The sequence below is a fragment of the Cervus canadensis genome, chromosome 2 (genome assembly GCF_019320065.1).
Source record: "Cervus canadensis isolate Bull #8, Minnesota chromosome 2, ASM1932006v1, whole genome shotgun sequence".
Lineage (NCBI taxonomy): Eukaryota > Metazoa > Chordata > Mammalia > Artiodactyla > Cervidae > Cervus > Cervus canadensis.
Genome location: NC_057387.1, coordinates 51,607,441 through 51,623,402, shown reverse-complemented (window position 1 = coordinate 51,623,402; position 15,962 = coordinate 51,607,441). Strand labels below are relative to the sequence as shown.

The 15,962-nt window shown below is 39.6% G+C and overlaps 1 protein-coding gene across 3 annotated transcripts in view; it reads right to left on the bottom strand.

Annotated features, from left to right (window-relative positions):
- Positions 1-15,962, bottom strand: part of LOC122436716 (guanylate-binding protein 2-like) — a 54,780-nt gene that overhangs the window by 9,785 nt on the left and 29,033 nt on the right. The window contains exons 1-5 of one of the 3 annotated variants that reach the window (XM_043460735.1): positions 11,410-11,646; positions 6,164-6,372; positions 5,551-5,678; positions 4,517-4,626; positions 342-538 (exon numbers count right to left, since the gene is read on the bottom strand). In XM_043460735.1, coding sequence (XP_043316670.1) covers positions 342-538; positions 4,517-4,626; positions 5,551-5,678; positions 6,164-6,353 — 625 coding nt within the window. In that variant the 5' untranslated portion in view covers positions 6,354-6,372; positions 11,410-11,646. Of the gene's footprint in view, positions 1-341; positions 539-4,516; positions 4,627-5,550; positions 5,679-6,163; positions 6,373-11,409; positions 11,647-15,962 lie in introns of those variants that run through there. The other 2 variants (XM_043460733.1, XM_043460734.1) reach the window with 2 other exon arrangements.

The window sequence follows — 15,962 nt, the reverse complement described above, 5'->3', positions numbered from 1 at the left end:
AGAGGAAAGAAAATCAGAGGTTTTACAACTTCAGGCTACTTCAGATATATACCCTTCAACTTTGTAATTTGCACAAATCCTATATAAAGAGGTAAAAATTAACTAATCATGGATCAGACCCAATAATTAAAGGGGTAGAGGAATGAAATTTCTTTCCTGCTCTAAGAAGGAAGTAACTTAAAATTAGATCGCACTGATTTGTCTAAGAAACGTTTCATTTCCTCTAATAGAACAGCCAAGATAGCAAAGTTATAAAATTATAATTTTCAGCATCTACATTGAAATGGTCATTCTGATACTGTTTTCTCTTTTTTTGTTTCCCAACCATGAGTCCTAGTAACCTTGTTTTAGCTTCAGTGACTTTTCCAGGTACTCATCAGCAGTGATGGGCTGTCCATCTGCTTCCAGTTCCAGGGAGAAATCTCTCAGAGTCCACACAAAGTCTGGAAAAAAGCCTACAAAGTTGGCTGAGTCTTGGACCTCATGTTTATCAGGTGAGGATTTTGCCCTGATTCGATGTGTCAGCTCTGTCACATAGCTGGGATGCTAACATAGGAAAACTGCAGAAAAGGAGTAGCACCTTTTATGCTATACTATTCCCCAAAGCTTATCTAAAATAATTTTTCTTAATTAGCTCATTCATTCATTCCACAAACATTTATTGAGCAATTACTCTAAACCAGGAATTGTCCTAGGGACAAATAACATTGTGATGAGTCAGAAAATGCTACCATCTACATTCTAGTAGGACTTCCCTGGTGGCTCAGAAGGTGCCTGCATTGCAGGAGACCCAGGTACAATCCCCGCGTTAGGAAGATTCCCTGGAGAATGGAATGGCAACCCACTCCAGTATTCTTGCCTGGAGAATTCCATGGCCAGAGGAGCCTGCCTGGCTACAGTCTATGGGGTTGGAAAGAGTCGGACACAACTGAGTGACTAACACACACACACACACACACACACACACACACACACACACACATTCTGGTGAGGGGGACAGATGATAAACAAGTAAACAAAAATATAATAAACCTGAGATTTTGAAATAGTTGCCTTGAAGAAAAATGAACCTCAGCTAAACTTTAGAGAATAACTGTGCATAGTGCTGGTTTATGTGGCGGTTCAGGTAAGTTCATTCTGAGGTGATCATTGTGCAGAAATCTAAATGAACTGAGAGAAGCTGTCATGTACTAATCCACCGGAGAAACCTTCCTGGCAGAGGAAATAGCTCCTGCAAAACCTCAGACGGGAAACCATTGAGTGTGTCTAACATATAGCAGGGAGGCCAGCGTGGCTTGGGTAGAAGTTCTGAAATAGCTAGGGTTCAGACTAGGTAGGCACTGTAGGCCATAGAAAGTGTTTGAATTTTAATCTAAATTTAATGGGAAGGCACTGAGAAGCTTTAAATTGAGAGGGGAATATGACCTGATGTTTGTTTTTAAAACAAAAACTGGCAGGTGTTTTGCCTATGAGAGGCAAGAGAGAAGAGAAAGAGAAGGTTAGGCAGTTTAGAAGATAACCCAGAGGCAAGAAGATGGAAGCTTAAACTGAAATTACCATTGAAGAAGTGGTGGGAATTAGCCAGCCTGGGCAAATACCTATGGCAGGAGAGCTGATCAGACTGTGAGTAATAGTTTGTAGGAAATAAAGAAAATAATTGCCTAGGATGAATACTAAGCTTTTGATCCAAAAATCTCTATGAGTGCCATGGAAATTTACTGTGATGTTGAAAGAGTGCTTCTGGTCAAAAATTTAAGACTTTTCCAGAGATAATCCCACACACATATGGACAGCTTATCTTTGACAAAGGAGGCGAAAATATTCAATGAAGAAAAGACAGTCTCTTTAAGTGCTGGGAAAACTGGTCAACCACATGTAAAAGACTGAAACTAGAACACTTTCTAACACCATACACAAAAATAAACTTGAAATGGGTTAAAGATATAAGTGTAAGACCAGAAACTATAAAACTCTAAAGGAAAACATAGGCAGAACACTCGATGACATAAATCACAGCAAGATCCTCTGTTACCCACCTCCCAGAGTAATGGAAATAAAACCCAAAATAAACAAATGGGACTTCATTAAACTTAAAAGCTTTTGTACAATGAAGGAAACTATAGGCAAGCTGAAAAGACAGCCTTCAGAATGGGAGAAAATAATAGCAAATGAAACTGACAAAAAATTAATCTCCAAAATATTCAAGAAGCTCATGCAGCTCAATACCAAAAAAGCAAACAACCCAATCAAAAAGTGGGCCAAAGAATTAAGCAGAGATTTCTCCAAAGAAGAGATACAGATGGTTAATAAACACATGAAAAGATGTTTTACATCACTCATTATTAGATAAATGCAAATCAAAACCAAAATGACGTATCATCTCATGCCAGTCAGAATGGCCATCATCAAAATGTCTACAAATAACAAATGCTAGAGAGGGTGTGGAGAAAAGGGAACCCTTTTACACTGTTGGTGGGAATGCAAGCTGGTACAGCCACTATGGAGAACAGTGTGGAGTTTCCTTAAAAAACTGGGAATAGAAGTGCCATATGACCCAGAGATCTCACTGCTGAGCATACACCCCAAAGAAACCCAAATTGAAAGAGACACATGTACCCCAATGTTCATTGCAGCACTATTTACAATAATTAGGACATGGAAGCAACCTAGATGTTCATTGGCAGATGAATGGATAAGGAAGCTGTGGTACATATACTCAATGGAATATTACTCAGCTATAAAAAGGAACACATTCAAGTCAGTTCTAATGAGGTGAATAAAACTGGAGCCTATTATACAGAATGAAGTAGTCAGAAAGAGAAACACAGATACTGTATATTAATGCATATATATGGAATTTAGAAAGACAGTAATGATGATCCTATATGGAGGGCAGCAAAAGAGAAACAGATGTAAAGAACAGACTTTTGGAGTCTGTGGGAGAAGGCCAGGGTGGGATGATTTGAGAGAATAGCATTGAAACGTGTATGTTACCATAGGTAAAATAGATGGCCAGTGCAATTCAATGCATGAGACAGGACAACCAAAGCTGGTGCTCTGGGATAACCCAGAGGGGTGGGGTGGGGTGAGAGGAGGGAGGGGAGGTTCAGAATAGGGGAACACATGTGTAACTGTGGCTGATTAATGTCAATGTATGGCAAAAACCATCACAACACTGTAAAGTAATTATCCTCCAATTAAAATACGTTAATTTTTTAAAAAAAGAATCCCCCATATATTTCTACTTTAATAGTGTCAGAAGCATGATATTATTCAATTCATTATAGTCACTTAAATATTTAAGACTTTTGTGTTGTTTTTGCATGTTAAGTTTGAGATGTTTCTTACACATCTAAATGGAGACTTGTAATCAACTAGATACACAATTTTGTACCTGAGAGTGTGGTCATGATTGCTCATGCAAATGTTACGGTAACTGACATGGTGCTAGTAAAAGTCCAAGGCTGGATGAGATGGACTAGCGACTAAGAAAAGAAGAACAGAAGCCCAAGAATCAAAGAGCTACCATACTTAAAGGCCAAGAAGAAGCTGAATGAAAACATGAGTTTTAGAAGATACCAAGGGTTTGGCAATGGATATTGTAGGGGAAAGTCATCAAATATGACTGAAGTTTTGTCCCCTGAGGTGGACCCAGGCAATGGAAGTACGCTCACCCTCTTTTCCATCTTTGGAATGTGCACTGCACTTGCCTTCCCCATGCTGGAAGCTGCACAAGGACACAGCCTCCTTGAGATAGTAATGTGGTGCTAAGACCATCTGGACTGTGTACTCACCGGGACAGTTTAGGCATCTAAAAAGACTTTTAAAATTTGGTGGGTGGATGTGGAAACATGTTAGTCTTCCAGTCACGTAAGAAAGGATACCTAAGTAAATTCCCTTGCTTATTAAACCTGCCACCTGCCAATCTCAAGCGATCTGCCATCTCCTTTTGTCTCTCCTTACTGGCTGGGTGAGCTTCCCAGGTGGTACCAGTGGTAAAGAATCCTCCTGCTAATGCAGAAGACTCAAGAGACATGGGTTTGATCCCTGGGTTAGTAAGATCCTCTGGAGGAGGGCATGGCAATCCACTCCAGAATTATTGCCTGGAGAATTCCTTTGACAGACGAACCTCGTGGGCTTACAGTCCATAGGGTCACAAACAATCAGACATGACTGAATCGACTTAGTGCACACACACACACATGCTGTCTAGGGACTGGGGTCAGCTTCAGGTTACACACAGGAAACCCCTGAGGAGATTGTGACCCCAAAATATGAACTCAGATGGGAGGCATACAGAACCTTGTGCAGCTAAGTGTCTGAGGATGATGTGTGATCAGAAAGGCTTGGGCTTCTGGTGGTGACTGAGGTAAACAGGGATGGTGAGCATAAGCATAATGGGGTTCATTAAGAAGGGGACTCCCAAATTCTTCTGCAGTGGACCACCACTGTAACTGGTGACAAAGTGAAGCTGTTCTTTTCGGATTTCATGTTGTCTAGTCCACAAAAAGGATACTGTAGTTGGTCCATGGCCTGCTGATTGATGGTTCCTATGCTGTTGTATACAAAGGTGCTGCTCAGGAGAACCGCCAGGGCAAAGATCCAGGAGTCATTCTGGTTGTCTCCCTAGAAGTCATTGGAGAAGCCACACCAAGTAACTAAGAGCACATGATTCCAGTTCAGATGGACAGACTCTGAACCCAGCTGTCTCTATTTGGAGACACATTAATCATTTCCCTATGCAAAGTTTTATCCATATGTACATGATTTTAAAAACATAAAATCAATGGTATAGTGAAATTTAAATAAGACTTTATATAACTGCATATGAACGTGTAAATCAAATAAGCACTTGATCAGGTAATAGAATTCAAACCTATCTCCTGAACTGAGATTATGATCTTCTGTTCCCATGATATGACATGATGAAGCACTTTTAAAACAGTAGTTAAAATGTACCCCTTTAACAAGAGTTTTCTAAGATTTCTAAGAGTAGTAATGTATGATCCTTTATGAACAAAGCTGCTGTTATCAGGTCTTATACTCTGCTTCTCTCACTAACTGTACAGCTGTGGATAACACTATTTCCACCATCTTTCTGGATTCCCACTCTGATTAGTCAGACATATTTTTAAATTTTCTAGTTAGGTTTAGAGACACCTTCAGTAGCTTTATCAGAATGTTTTCCTACAATATGAAAGGAAAATGACTTTAAAAGTCATTAGTCATTATTTTATGGGTTACAAAAAATATCAGTGGGTCTTACTGACCACTCTCAATGCTTATATGTGTGGCCAAGATATGCAACAATTCTTAAATTAGCCCATTATTCTCATACTTAGTGCTTAGTGCTCTCACATAAAGCTCACTTTGGATTGCTTCAAATTGTATTTGAGGTCAAATCTTGAGCACAAACAAGTTAATAAAATAAGATAAAAATATAATACATTAATAGTATATATTTGAAGCACAATTCAAAGGGTGGGAAGTCACAGTGCAAGAAGGGCTACTGATTTGACATAAACAGGATTAGAAGATTTGTTTCTTTACCTTCTCCACATCCCCCAGGCCCTCAGTATCAAGCAGAACCAGAGCATGGTCTGGCTTCTCGGGATGAGGCATACACCACATCCAGATGCCCTTTGTATGTGACTGCACCGTGGAGCCCAGAGAGAAGCCTGCAAGAGGGTGTGGGGAAAAGAGAGGGTGGATTTTTAATAGCAGATGGATTAGATCTGGAAATTGAGAGTTTAGTTAATAAAATCAAGGTTTAAAAAAATAAATGAAAGCATAATCAATATTGATCTTAATTGTGAGAAAAAGAATTTAGAACATTCAGTAGAAACTGAAATATTTGTATTACCTTAGAGATCATTATAAGCTTGATGTTAATCCACATACATTTTAGTAAATTTCTTATTATTAACTATGCTAATTTCATCTATAACTACTGTACTCCTTTCAGGAAGGCAAGTTTATACATTAAAGAGGAAGTTGAGGCAAAGTGGGAAGAAAGAGTCGACTCTTGTCCTCCAGCACAGAATGAATGTTAGAAACCCACTCCTCCCAGGTCTCTCACTTCCTCTCCTCACATCACTGTGCTGCGTGCTGGGAGTGTGGTTGAACAGAAGGGACTTGGCTGGGCTCTGCCCGTGTCACTCACCCTTGTTCTTCCCAGCCAGCTTGTTCATCAGGTAGGACTTGCCTGTGCGGTAGAGGCCCACGATAGCCACCACCACAACAGGCTCCCTGATGGCAGACAGGATCTTCGCAGTTACTGGATTAACCACCAGTCGCCCATTGACATTCTCAATGAGGCACTCTGGGGCTGGCATGTGGATCTCTGAGGCCATGTCCAGGGTGTCTCCTGATCTTCAAGGGAAGAGATGGCATGGAAACCAACATTTAGTCAGTGAGCTGAGTGAGAACTTTACAGTTAGGACCAAAATTTGGTTTTCTTTTTGAACTTTGTTCCTTGTGTGTTTTAAAAAGCCCCATGGCCTCTTTAAGCTTGTCCCATAGACTAGCCCACTGGTTCTCTTTAAAAATAACTTTATTTTGAAGGAGCTTACCCTTACACAAAATCATACATTGGAAACAGAAAACTTCCATATGCCATTTCCCCAGCTACCCTATTATTAATATCTTATGTAACCATAGACAATAATTGAAACAGGACTTTCATATTAAAACAACACTGTTAACTAAGCTACACAATTTCCCCCACGTCATCAGTTTTCCTTTTGTCCCAGTTGTTTTTCTCCTAGCTTTCCCTTTGTTCCTAGTGTCCTTTTCTGACCCAGGATGCAATTCAGGATCCTTTGTCCATTCACGCATTACCTTTAGTCTTCTCTCATCACTGGCCGTTCTTCATCTTTATTTTGTCTTTCATGACACTATCATTTTAGAAGAGTATTGGCCTGTCATTTTGCAAAATATCTCTCTGTTTGGGTTTTTCTTATGGTTCCTAATAATTAGATTGAGTTTATATTTTTTCTTTTTTTGGCAAGTATGCCGTGGTTGTGATGTTCTGCCAGTCTCAGTGTATCGTATCAAAGGTTGTGTGATGTCTATAGAACATACTCTGGTGCTGTGATGTTAACTTTGCTCACTTACTTTAGGTGTTGTCTGCCAGATTTCTCCACTGTAAAGTCACAATTACTTCCTTGTAAGTACAAAAGTTAACACTGGGGCAGATATTTTTGAGACTGCAGATATATTCTCCTCAAAGTTTCATATTGTTTTTTCAGTGCTGACTTTAACATCCACTAATGATGATTCTTGTTTGCAACAGTTATTACTGTGGTGCTTGACTGTAGGTCTTTTGTACTTCATTCCTTCAACATTAGCTGAGGTTCTACTTCAAACAAGAGCAGTCCTCTATTTTTTTCCCCTCATTTAATTATTTATTTGTATCAGTGTAGACTCATAGATATTTATTTATTTTATTCTGGAGGGTTTAGTACTTTACTATCATTCCCTTGTCTCTCAGTGGTAAAGAATCCACCTGCCAAGCAGGAAAGGCAGGTTCGAATCCTGGGTTGGGAAGATCTGGGAGAAGGAAATGGTAACCTACTCCAGTATTCTTGCCTGGATAATCCCATGGACAGAGGAACTTGGTGGGCTATAGTCCACGGGATCACAAAAAGTCAGACACAACTTAGTGACTGAACAACAACAAACAAATTGTTATTTACTTATTGCTTAATTTGCCCCAGATTTGTTCTTTGAGAGCTTCTTCAGCCTGGCTCCTGGGTGGTTTGGCTACACTTACGTCATATTCTAAACACTTTTTTACTTTGTAGCACCACAAGGTATTCCTGGTCCATCTTGTTCTTTGCCTGAATCAGCTCTAGATTTGGCCATTTCTTCCAGGAACCTGATTCTTTTCTTTGGATAACAGAACTTTGGTGCCAGGATATAACATTAGGTGTGTACCTTACTTCTAGGTCCCCTCAGTGGACCAAATAAAGAAATGCATATATGAATACTAGCACATGTAGATACATCTATATTTATTTATTTCTGTATACAACCTTAATTTCCTGCTGATGTTTTTATTTGGAGGATAATTGCTTTACAATGTTGTGTTGTTTTCTGCCATATAACAGCATGAATCATTCATAAGTATATATATATATATATATATCTCCCCTCCCTCTTGAGCCTCTCTCTCACCCCACCATCCCACCTCTCTAGGTTCTCACTGTGTGCCAGGCTGGACTCCCTGTGTTATATACTGCTCATGTTTCTTATTGCAGTTAACACAACAGGAATTACTCAGTCTTTACCTTTCAACTCCATACTCTGACTATGTAAGCCACAACTATTATTATCATAAATTTGCTTATGTACTCAGTCCTAGTATACGTATAAAATCATTTCAAAATTGGTAATCTATATCTTGGTGATAAATAGATTTACTAATTAAAGTGCATTATTAATATAGTTATTTTTGTCTCTAACCTAATATATATAGCTAAAGTACTGTATTCTGAAGTTCTTAGATTAGTTCTTTCCTTCCTCATCCTCTTGAGCTGGTAGTTTATTCATTTGTAACACAGTCAGTTTCATTTGTTCCTATTTGTGCTTCATTCAGGACTCCCCCACATCTTGGTTGGGCTTCTGGGGTAGCTCAGAATTCGCCTGCCGCGGGAGAGACCTGGGTTCAGTCCCTGGGTTGAGAAGATCTCCCAGAGAAAGAAATGGTTACCCACTCCACTATTCTTGTTTGGAGTATTCCATGGACAGAGGAGTCTGGCAAGCTACAGTTCATAAGGTTGCAAATAGTCGCACATGACTGAGTGACTAACATTTTCACTTATTTCACATCTTGGTTAATTGTAGTATATGACTATTTTTTGAGTATGTGAAATATTATGTAGTTCTCAGAGTCAAAGCTTTCCAAAAAGGTGAAGGTGAAAGAAAGTGAAGTCTCTCAGTCGTGTCCGACTCTTTGCGACCCCATGGACTGTAGCCTGCCAGCTTCTCTGTCCATGGGATTTTCCAGGCAAGGGTACTGGAGTGGGTTGCCATTTCTTTCTCCAGGGGATCTTCCTGACCCAGGAATTGAACCCAGGTCTCCCGCATTGCAGGCAGATGCTTTACCTTCTGAGCCACTAGAGAAGCCTACTCCATTAAATGTATATACCATAGTTTACTTAACCACTCCTATGTGTGGGCACTTAGAATGCTTTTAGTGTTTTTCAATTATAGTGCTGCAATGAATAACCCTGCTTTCATATTGTTGCAGCTGTTTCTTCAGAACAGATTTCTGGGAATGAGGTTGCTCTGTCAAAAGGTAAGAGTATATACTTTTTTGTTGCTTATTGCCAAATTCTTTTCCAGAAGAAGGGTATACCAGACTGCATTTCCACTGGCTCAGCTTGTATCACATTTCCATAACATGGAGATTTTTTTCCTTGTGTCTCACATCTTCTGACTTCATTACAAAATTTCCTTTCAAAGATTTTCACCTTCAAATTTTGATCTTTGGACAGGACACCCTGAGCTGTCTCACCTCAGGCATATATAAAAGGCAGCCTGCATCTGGGGAATATTATGTCAAACATTTATATAATGTGAAACACATGCCATCCTAACCCAGTCTTGGACCTGGTTTCTCCCAAGTCTGTTCCTGGGCAAGCTCTGGATCAGACTGAGACTCAGGGTCCCCAGTGGCTTCCTCCTCTCATGGAGAGGCAATCCTGAGCTGCCACAGCCCACCCTGTTTAGAGACTCACTGGTTCTTAACTGTTAATCTGCATCTGAATTCATGTGTTTTCACCCAAGACTGATCCCTCTAATCTGAATCTCACTCTTTATGACAAATTGAAATTACAGTGGAGTGATCATAGTTCAGACATACAAAACGAGAGTTGAGTGCCATTAAGAATTTAGTCTAAGACGCATCCCGGCGCCATGGAAAGCTTGAATTGGCTCTGACCTGTATCACACCTAAGCACACCGTCAGCTGTATTTGGGACAACATTGCTACCTGCAACTTTATGGTTCAGGGCTCCCTCCTCCCCCCACCCTGTGGAACTTTAAAACCATTTCAGGAATTTAAACCAATTTAAAATCAATTCTGCAACCAATTCAGGTCCTGACTTTTTGCCTTAATTATAATCCTTAACACAGAATTGTAAATAACTGATCTTAGTTTTGACCTTTAGAAACTTTTTCTGTTTTGTTGTCAAGAGGAACACAAGTTTTTAAGTGTTTCTTGAACTCATCTCCCAGGCTGCAGTCCTAATAAACCTTCAATAAAACACCTCTTCATTCTAATCAGGTCATCGTTTCCGAAATTTTTGTTAACACTCTATATTTCACTCAATTATGTTACCAGATTTTGACCTCCTTGTGTTTGAAGATTGATTCTTTATTATCTCTGCATATATCAACTGGTATATTGCTTTTAATTACCTCAGGTAATGAAGCTACTCTTATGAAACATGATCTTATAAATGATCATGTTTCCTCTCTGAACTCTGTTCTATATAAAGTATTTATTTGCACGATTTTGACCTCTTTAACCAGGACTTGATGCTTTGATAATTTTATAGCATTGAGAGAAGTTGAAGTTTTCTTTTAGTAATGCCCTACTTACCTTGTTAACTTCAATGTCTCAATCCCTGTAACTGAAAGTGATCATGATAAAATTTTATTAACTTTTTGAGATACCAACAAAGACAGACTAAGGGATGCTGGTTTTTATTTTTATCCTATAAGAAAGCATGATTGCTTCTATTATAGTTGATTACCTCTGACTTCTGGCTGAAGACTGGAATCTTATATGATGCTAGTCTTGCCACCTATCTGGATTCCCAATTCTCTAGGGATGGCGAAAAAAAAAAGCTTTTTTTTTTTTTTTTTTTTTTTTATGTGATAGTACTGTACTCATTTCCTCTTACAACAGTGGCCCCCCAGGACTGCTGGCAAGAAGATTGTCTGGTTTTTAACATGAGACATAGCACTTTTATAAAATGAGAATCAATCAGTTACTGACCAGAAAAAGTGGCTGCACAAAGATTTTGTAAGCTCCCAATTACAATAACCTGTAGCCTTTTTTTGTAGACCCCAAGTTCTAGCACTTGGAAAGTTTCCAATAAAGACAGAAGTGAACTCTGAGCTTTAGTTAGTGGGTTTTATCAAAGAGAAAGACACTTTAATAAAGTATCAAGAAAGAATCTTGAAGCATCCCCGGCTCTCAGTTTAGACTCTGCCTCTGCTGGAACCTAATTCACCACAGAGCTCAGCAGTGGGCACTTAGAGGACACCCTGCTGCCCAACATCAGACTTTCGTATGAAGTCACGACAGATCAGGCTCTGCTCAGCCTGTCTCGGTATAATTTCTTTAGAGAAAGTAGCTGCCTCCTGTAAATCTCTTCCCACCAGCCTCAGTCTTACCCAGTGGAGAGATTCTGTAGAGGTGAGCAGAAAGCTGCCTCAGCTAGAAGGTTAGAAGAGCTTGTCCTCTTCGTTTTTCTTCTGAGTTTAGCTGTGCTGGTTTCACTTTTCTCTTTCACTGGCAATTTGGGCTTTATTTTATCCCTCCAATCTCCTGGGACTTCCCAGATTTTCCTCAGACACCCAATGATAAGAAAGCAAAACTGTCGGGCAAAGTCTGCAAAGAAATAGACAGCCCTGAAACTGAAAGTATAATCTAAGGCTACAAAGGGACTGCAAGAGCTGTGCTAGTGAGAGAGTGTGACATGATTTCTCAACTGGAATCTTCACATTTTATAATTAGAAAACATCTTAGAGACTGCTGAAAAGAAAAATGAGAGAAAGATCCATTGGGTCAATTAAAATAATGCTGTTTATTTCTTGTTTGGAGACAGTTTGAAAAGTATTAGGATGAAAAAACCTAATATAACAATTTTCTAGGTCCAATTAGATTCAGTCACACTGTAGCTGGTTACTCATGTTTAGTGAGTGAGGACTGTAAGTTCTCCGGAGGAACGACTATGTCATACATTTTTAATTCTCCATACCTAACCCTAGTACTGGTGCTTAGTGCTTAATAAGTAATAAAAAATGAGGTTAGATTCCATTGTTTGCACACTTGATTCATACCTAGTGACAACTTCTTTACATATATTATCCCCTCTTAGTCTTATACCACAACATTTTTACCACAATATTATTTACTTTTACCACAATATTAGAGAGATTTATAATGTGTTAAAATCACAAGGTAGTAAGTATGATTGAACCCCAAAAGTCTTTCTCCAGAACCCATGTTATCAACCAACTCACTTAATACCTCTGTTGTTGCCAAGTGAACAATAATAATAATATTTCTTCTTTATCAATTTCTTCCTAGGCCAAACTCTTTACACATTATTACCTATTACATATAATATTTAGGCAGCTTGAGTTTGCAGTAGTCCTTGGGCCCTTTGGGGCTTCCCTTGTGGCTCAGCTGGTAAAGAATCTGCCCGCAATGCAGGAGACCTGGGTTCGATCCCAGGGTTGGGAAGATCCCCTGGAGAAGGAAAAAGTTACCCACTCCAGTATTCTGGCCTGTGGAATTCCACGGACTGTATAGTCCATGGGGTCATGAAGAGTCAGACACAACTGAGTGACTTTCACTTTCACTTTCTTTCCCTCGGGCTCTTTTGATTGAGGACTTCCTTGGGACTTTGACTTATTCTTTTCATGGCCTTCCAGCTGTTTAAAGGCCTCTGTGCTCTACATCAGGAGGTCTAAGCCAAGATTCCCCAAAGGTCATTCTACTGAACAGTGAGCCTCTGGAATGCTCCTTGATAAAAATATTTCATGGCCAAGTAAGTTTGAGAAATCTCTTGTTCCCCTGTTAGGGTTTTGCCAGGAATAGAAAAGAGCAGAGGGAGGAAGGGAGGGAGGGAGGAAGGGTTCTATAACTTACTTCTCACGTAATCCTTTTTCTCCTTCAAGTAACTGATACTTCTGTATACTGCTCTGTGTTGATTCATATAATCTTCTCTCAATGTTCTACCCATTTTCTGAGTTTGAGTTCAATTCTTTGAGTGGTTTCATTACCCTTTTCATGCTACCAAGGTCCCACTTATTAATCTGATTGTGGCACCTGGGAAGAGAAATTTCTCTTCTCTGTCTTTGGAAGTACCTAGCAAAATTCTCAGCACACAGATGATACACAAACACTTTTGATATAACAACCAATGATTGAAAAACACTGACACCTAAATGTAATCAAATCCATACTATACACTGCCAGGAGAAAGCACATGAGATCCCACCCAAGACAAGGTCATGAGAAGAAGACCTGACAAGCAAGGCAGATCAGGACTTCAGGGATTTCAAAAAGCTGCCCTGGCGCTCACCTTAAAGATGATATCTGTCTTTCTGATGCTTGCTATATTAGACTACTTCCTAATTTCTGTGACACGGGTAGAAGGCCTTCCCCGATCTCTTTCCAAACAGAATCAAATTAGAGCTTTAATCAATATGTCCCCTGGACAGTGGTATCCTATAAGATTATCCAGGATGGAAGGAGTGTTTCAATCTAGACCCCTTTACTGGCATTCTAGCCTGCTTGGCAAATGCGTACTAATGCACATGACTGCTCACAACACTTTAATCATGAACGGCATAAAGAACCTGATCACACAAAAGGCCTAATAGGCACAGAGCCCTTCGGGGGGTGAGGAAGCCCTATTAGAGAACACAAAAAAATATTCTAAACATGGTTATTGGATCAACGTTTGCTTGCTGTGTTTTTGCTCTTAATGTGCTGAAGTCGTGCAGTGGAAACTATTGTTAATATAATTAAAGATTTAGAAAAATAAGAGTTTAGCCTTAGTGTGGAAACAATAAGATAATTGTTAATTTTAATCAAGAGTGCTAAGCAGAGGCTGCCTCACAGGAGCCAGAGTCTTTGTGTGGTAAACTTTTTAGATAAATTTAGCTGAGAACTTCTGCAAAAAAACTGACCTTTGTGTTAACAGGATTGTATTTTCTACTACGTTGCAACCTGCTGTAACATGAGACTGCAACGTTTCTGTTTTCTGCTAAGCTTAAGGCAAAATAGAACAATAAAAAATAGCCTACGGAAAACAGCTTTGTATTCGCCTAGGTCATAAAATGGAGAAGGCAATGGCACCCCACTCCAGTACTCGTGCCTGGAAAATCCCATGGACAGAGGAGCCTGGTAGGCTGCAGTCCATGGGGTCAAGAAGAGTGGGCGTGGCTGAGCGACTTCACTTTCACGTTTCACTTTTATGCATTGGAGAAGGAAATGGCAACCCACTCCAGTGTTCTTGCCTGGAGAATCCCAGGGATGGGGTCACACAGTCGGACACGACTGAAGTGACTTAGCAGTAGCAGTTAGCAGGTCATAAAATGCCAATGGGCCCCAAGGCCAGAAGATGATGTACTGAAATCTACTATGGAAAAAGACTCTCATAAACAAAAAAATATGCAAAAAACATCCTGGTCTCGTAAAGGGCAAACTGACGTAATGTTAAACTAAATCTGTATGCTTATCTTTCACCTCCCCTTAAAAAGTGTACTAACTTAGGGTATAAAGGCTACAGTGAAAAATAAAGCAAGGCCAGACCCTGCTGCACACCCCAGTCTGGTGTCTCTCTCCCTCCCTCTCTCTCTCTCTCTCGCCGACGCTGTTCATCCTGAGGGTACCCCTGGATCCTGCTGAGGCTGGACCCTGGCAATACACCAACCTTTGTTCCATGCATTTGGTATTAGTATTAGAAAGAGTAAATGCAGAAATAAAAGCAAAGTACTAGATTTATCCCCATTTTACAGATGATAAAACCTGAGGCTCTCAGAGACTGTGAATGTCAGAAGTCCAAGACTAGTAAACGTGAATGTGGACGTGAATTTGAAGCCATCTAGATCTGTCTGACTTTGAAGCCAATGCTCTTTCTATCAATGTATAGTTTAAGGCTCATAACAATACTTCAGATATGGGATACTTATTATCCCCATAGTTAATGAGGAAAAAGAGTCAGAAGCTAAGAAATAAGTCAGCCTAAATATTCTTGTGTACTTTAAAATATACCCTTTGTATGTTGGCTACAGTGTTCTATGGATATTCAATAGATATTCAATAGAACTTAATAGAACTCAATAGAATTCCTTTCTTTGCTCTTCATCCCTTTCTATGTCTCCAAATTTCCATCTAGCAATTTATACAAATAAATAGTAATATAACATAAATATGAATAAAACTAATCTTCACCTGAAAAATTACCTCCTATTTAGTTGAAGAAAAAGTTAAATAATAAACTACTAAATGGCAAAGATTAGAATCAGCGGGAATAAAAAAGAGCAAGTGTGGACAGAACATATTGTAATGCTAATGCTATGGTGGATTCTCATTTAAAATATTATCTCAGGCTTATGCCTCAACTGACAGCTTGAGGACCGCTAGTAATCATTTAAAACTGGCAGAAATGATGATTTTTAAATGAATGGTCCTAGGCCAATGAATATCCACAAAGCAAAATGAGAAAATGACTTCCATGTCATACCATACACAAAAAGTTATTCCAGAAAGATTATAGAATTCAATTTAAAAGAGAAAAAAATAGTCTCTAGAAAATAATATGGAAGAATAATTTCAAGTATTTGAGGATCAGTTCAGTTCAGTTCAGTTCAGTCTGTCAGTTGTGTCTGACTCTTTGTGACCCCCTGAATCACAGCACGCCAGGCCTCCCTGTCCATCACCAACTCCTGGAGTTCACACAAATTCATGTCCATTGAGTCAGTGATGCCATCCAGCCATCTCATCCTCTTTCATCCCCTTCACCTCCTGCCCCCAATCCCTCCCAGCATCAGGGTCTTTTCCAGTGAGTCAACTCTTCGCATGAGGTGGCCAAAGTATTTGAGTTTCAGCTTCAGCATCAGTCCTTCCAATTAATACCCAGGACTGGCCTCCTTTAGGATGGACTGGTTGGATTTGCTTGCAGTCCAAGGGACTCTCAAGAGTCTTCTCC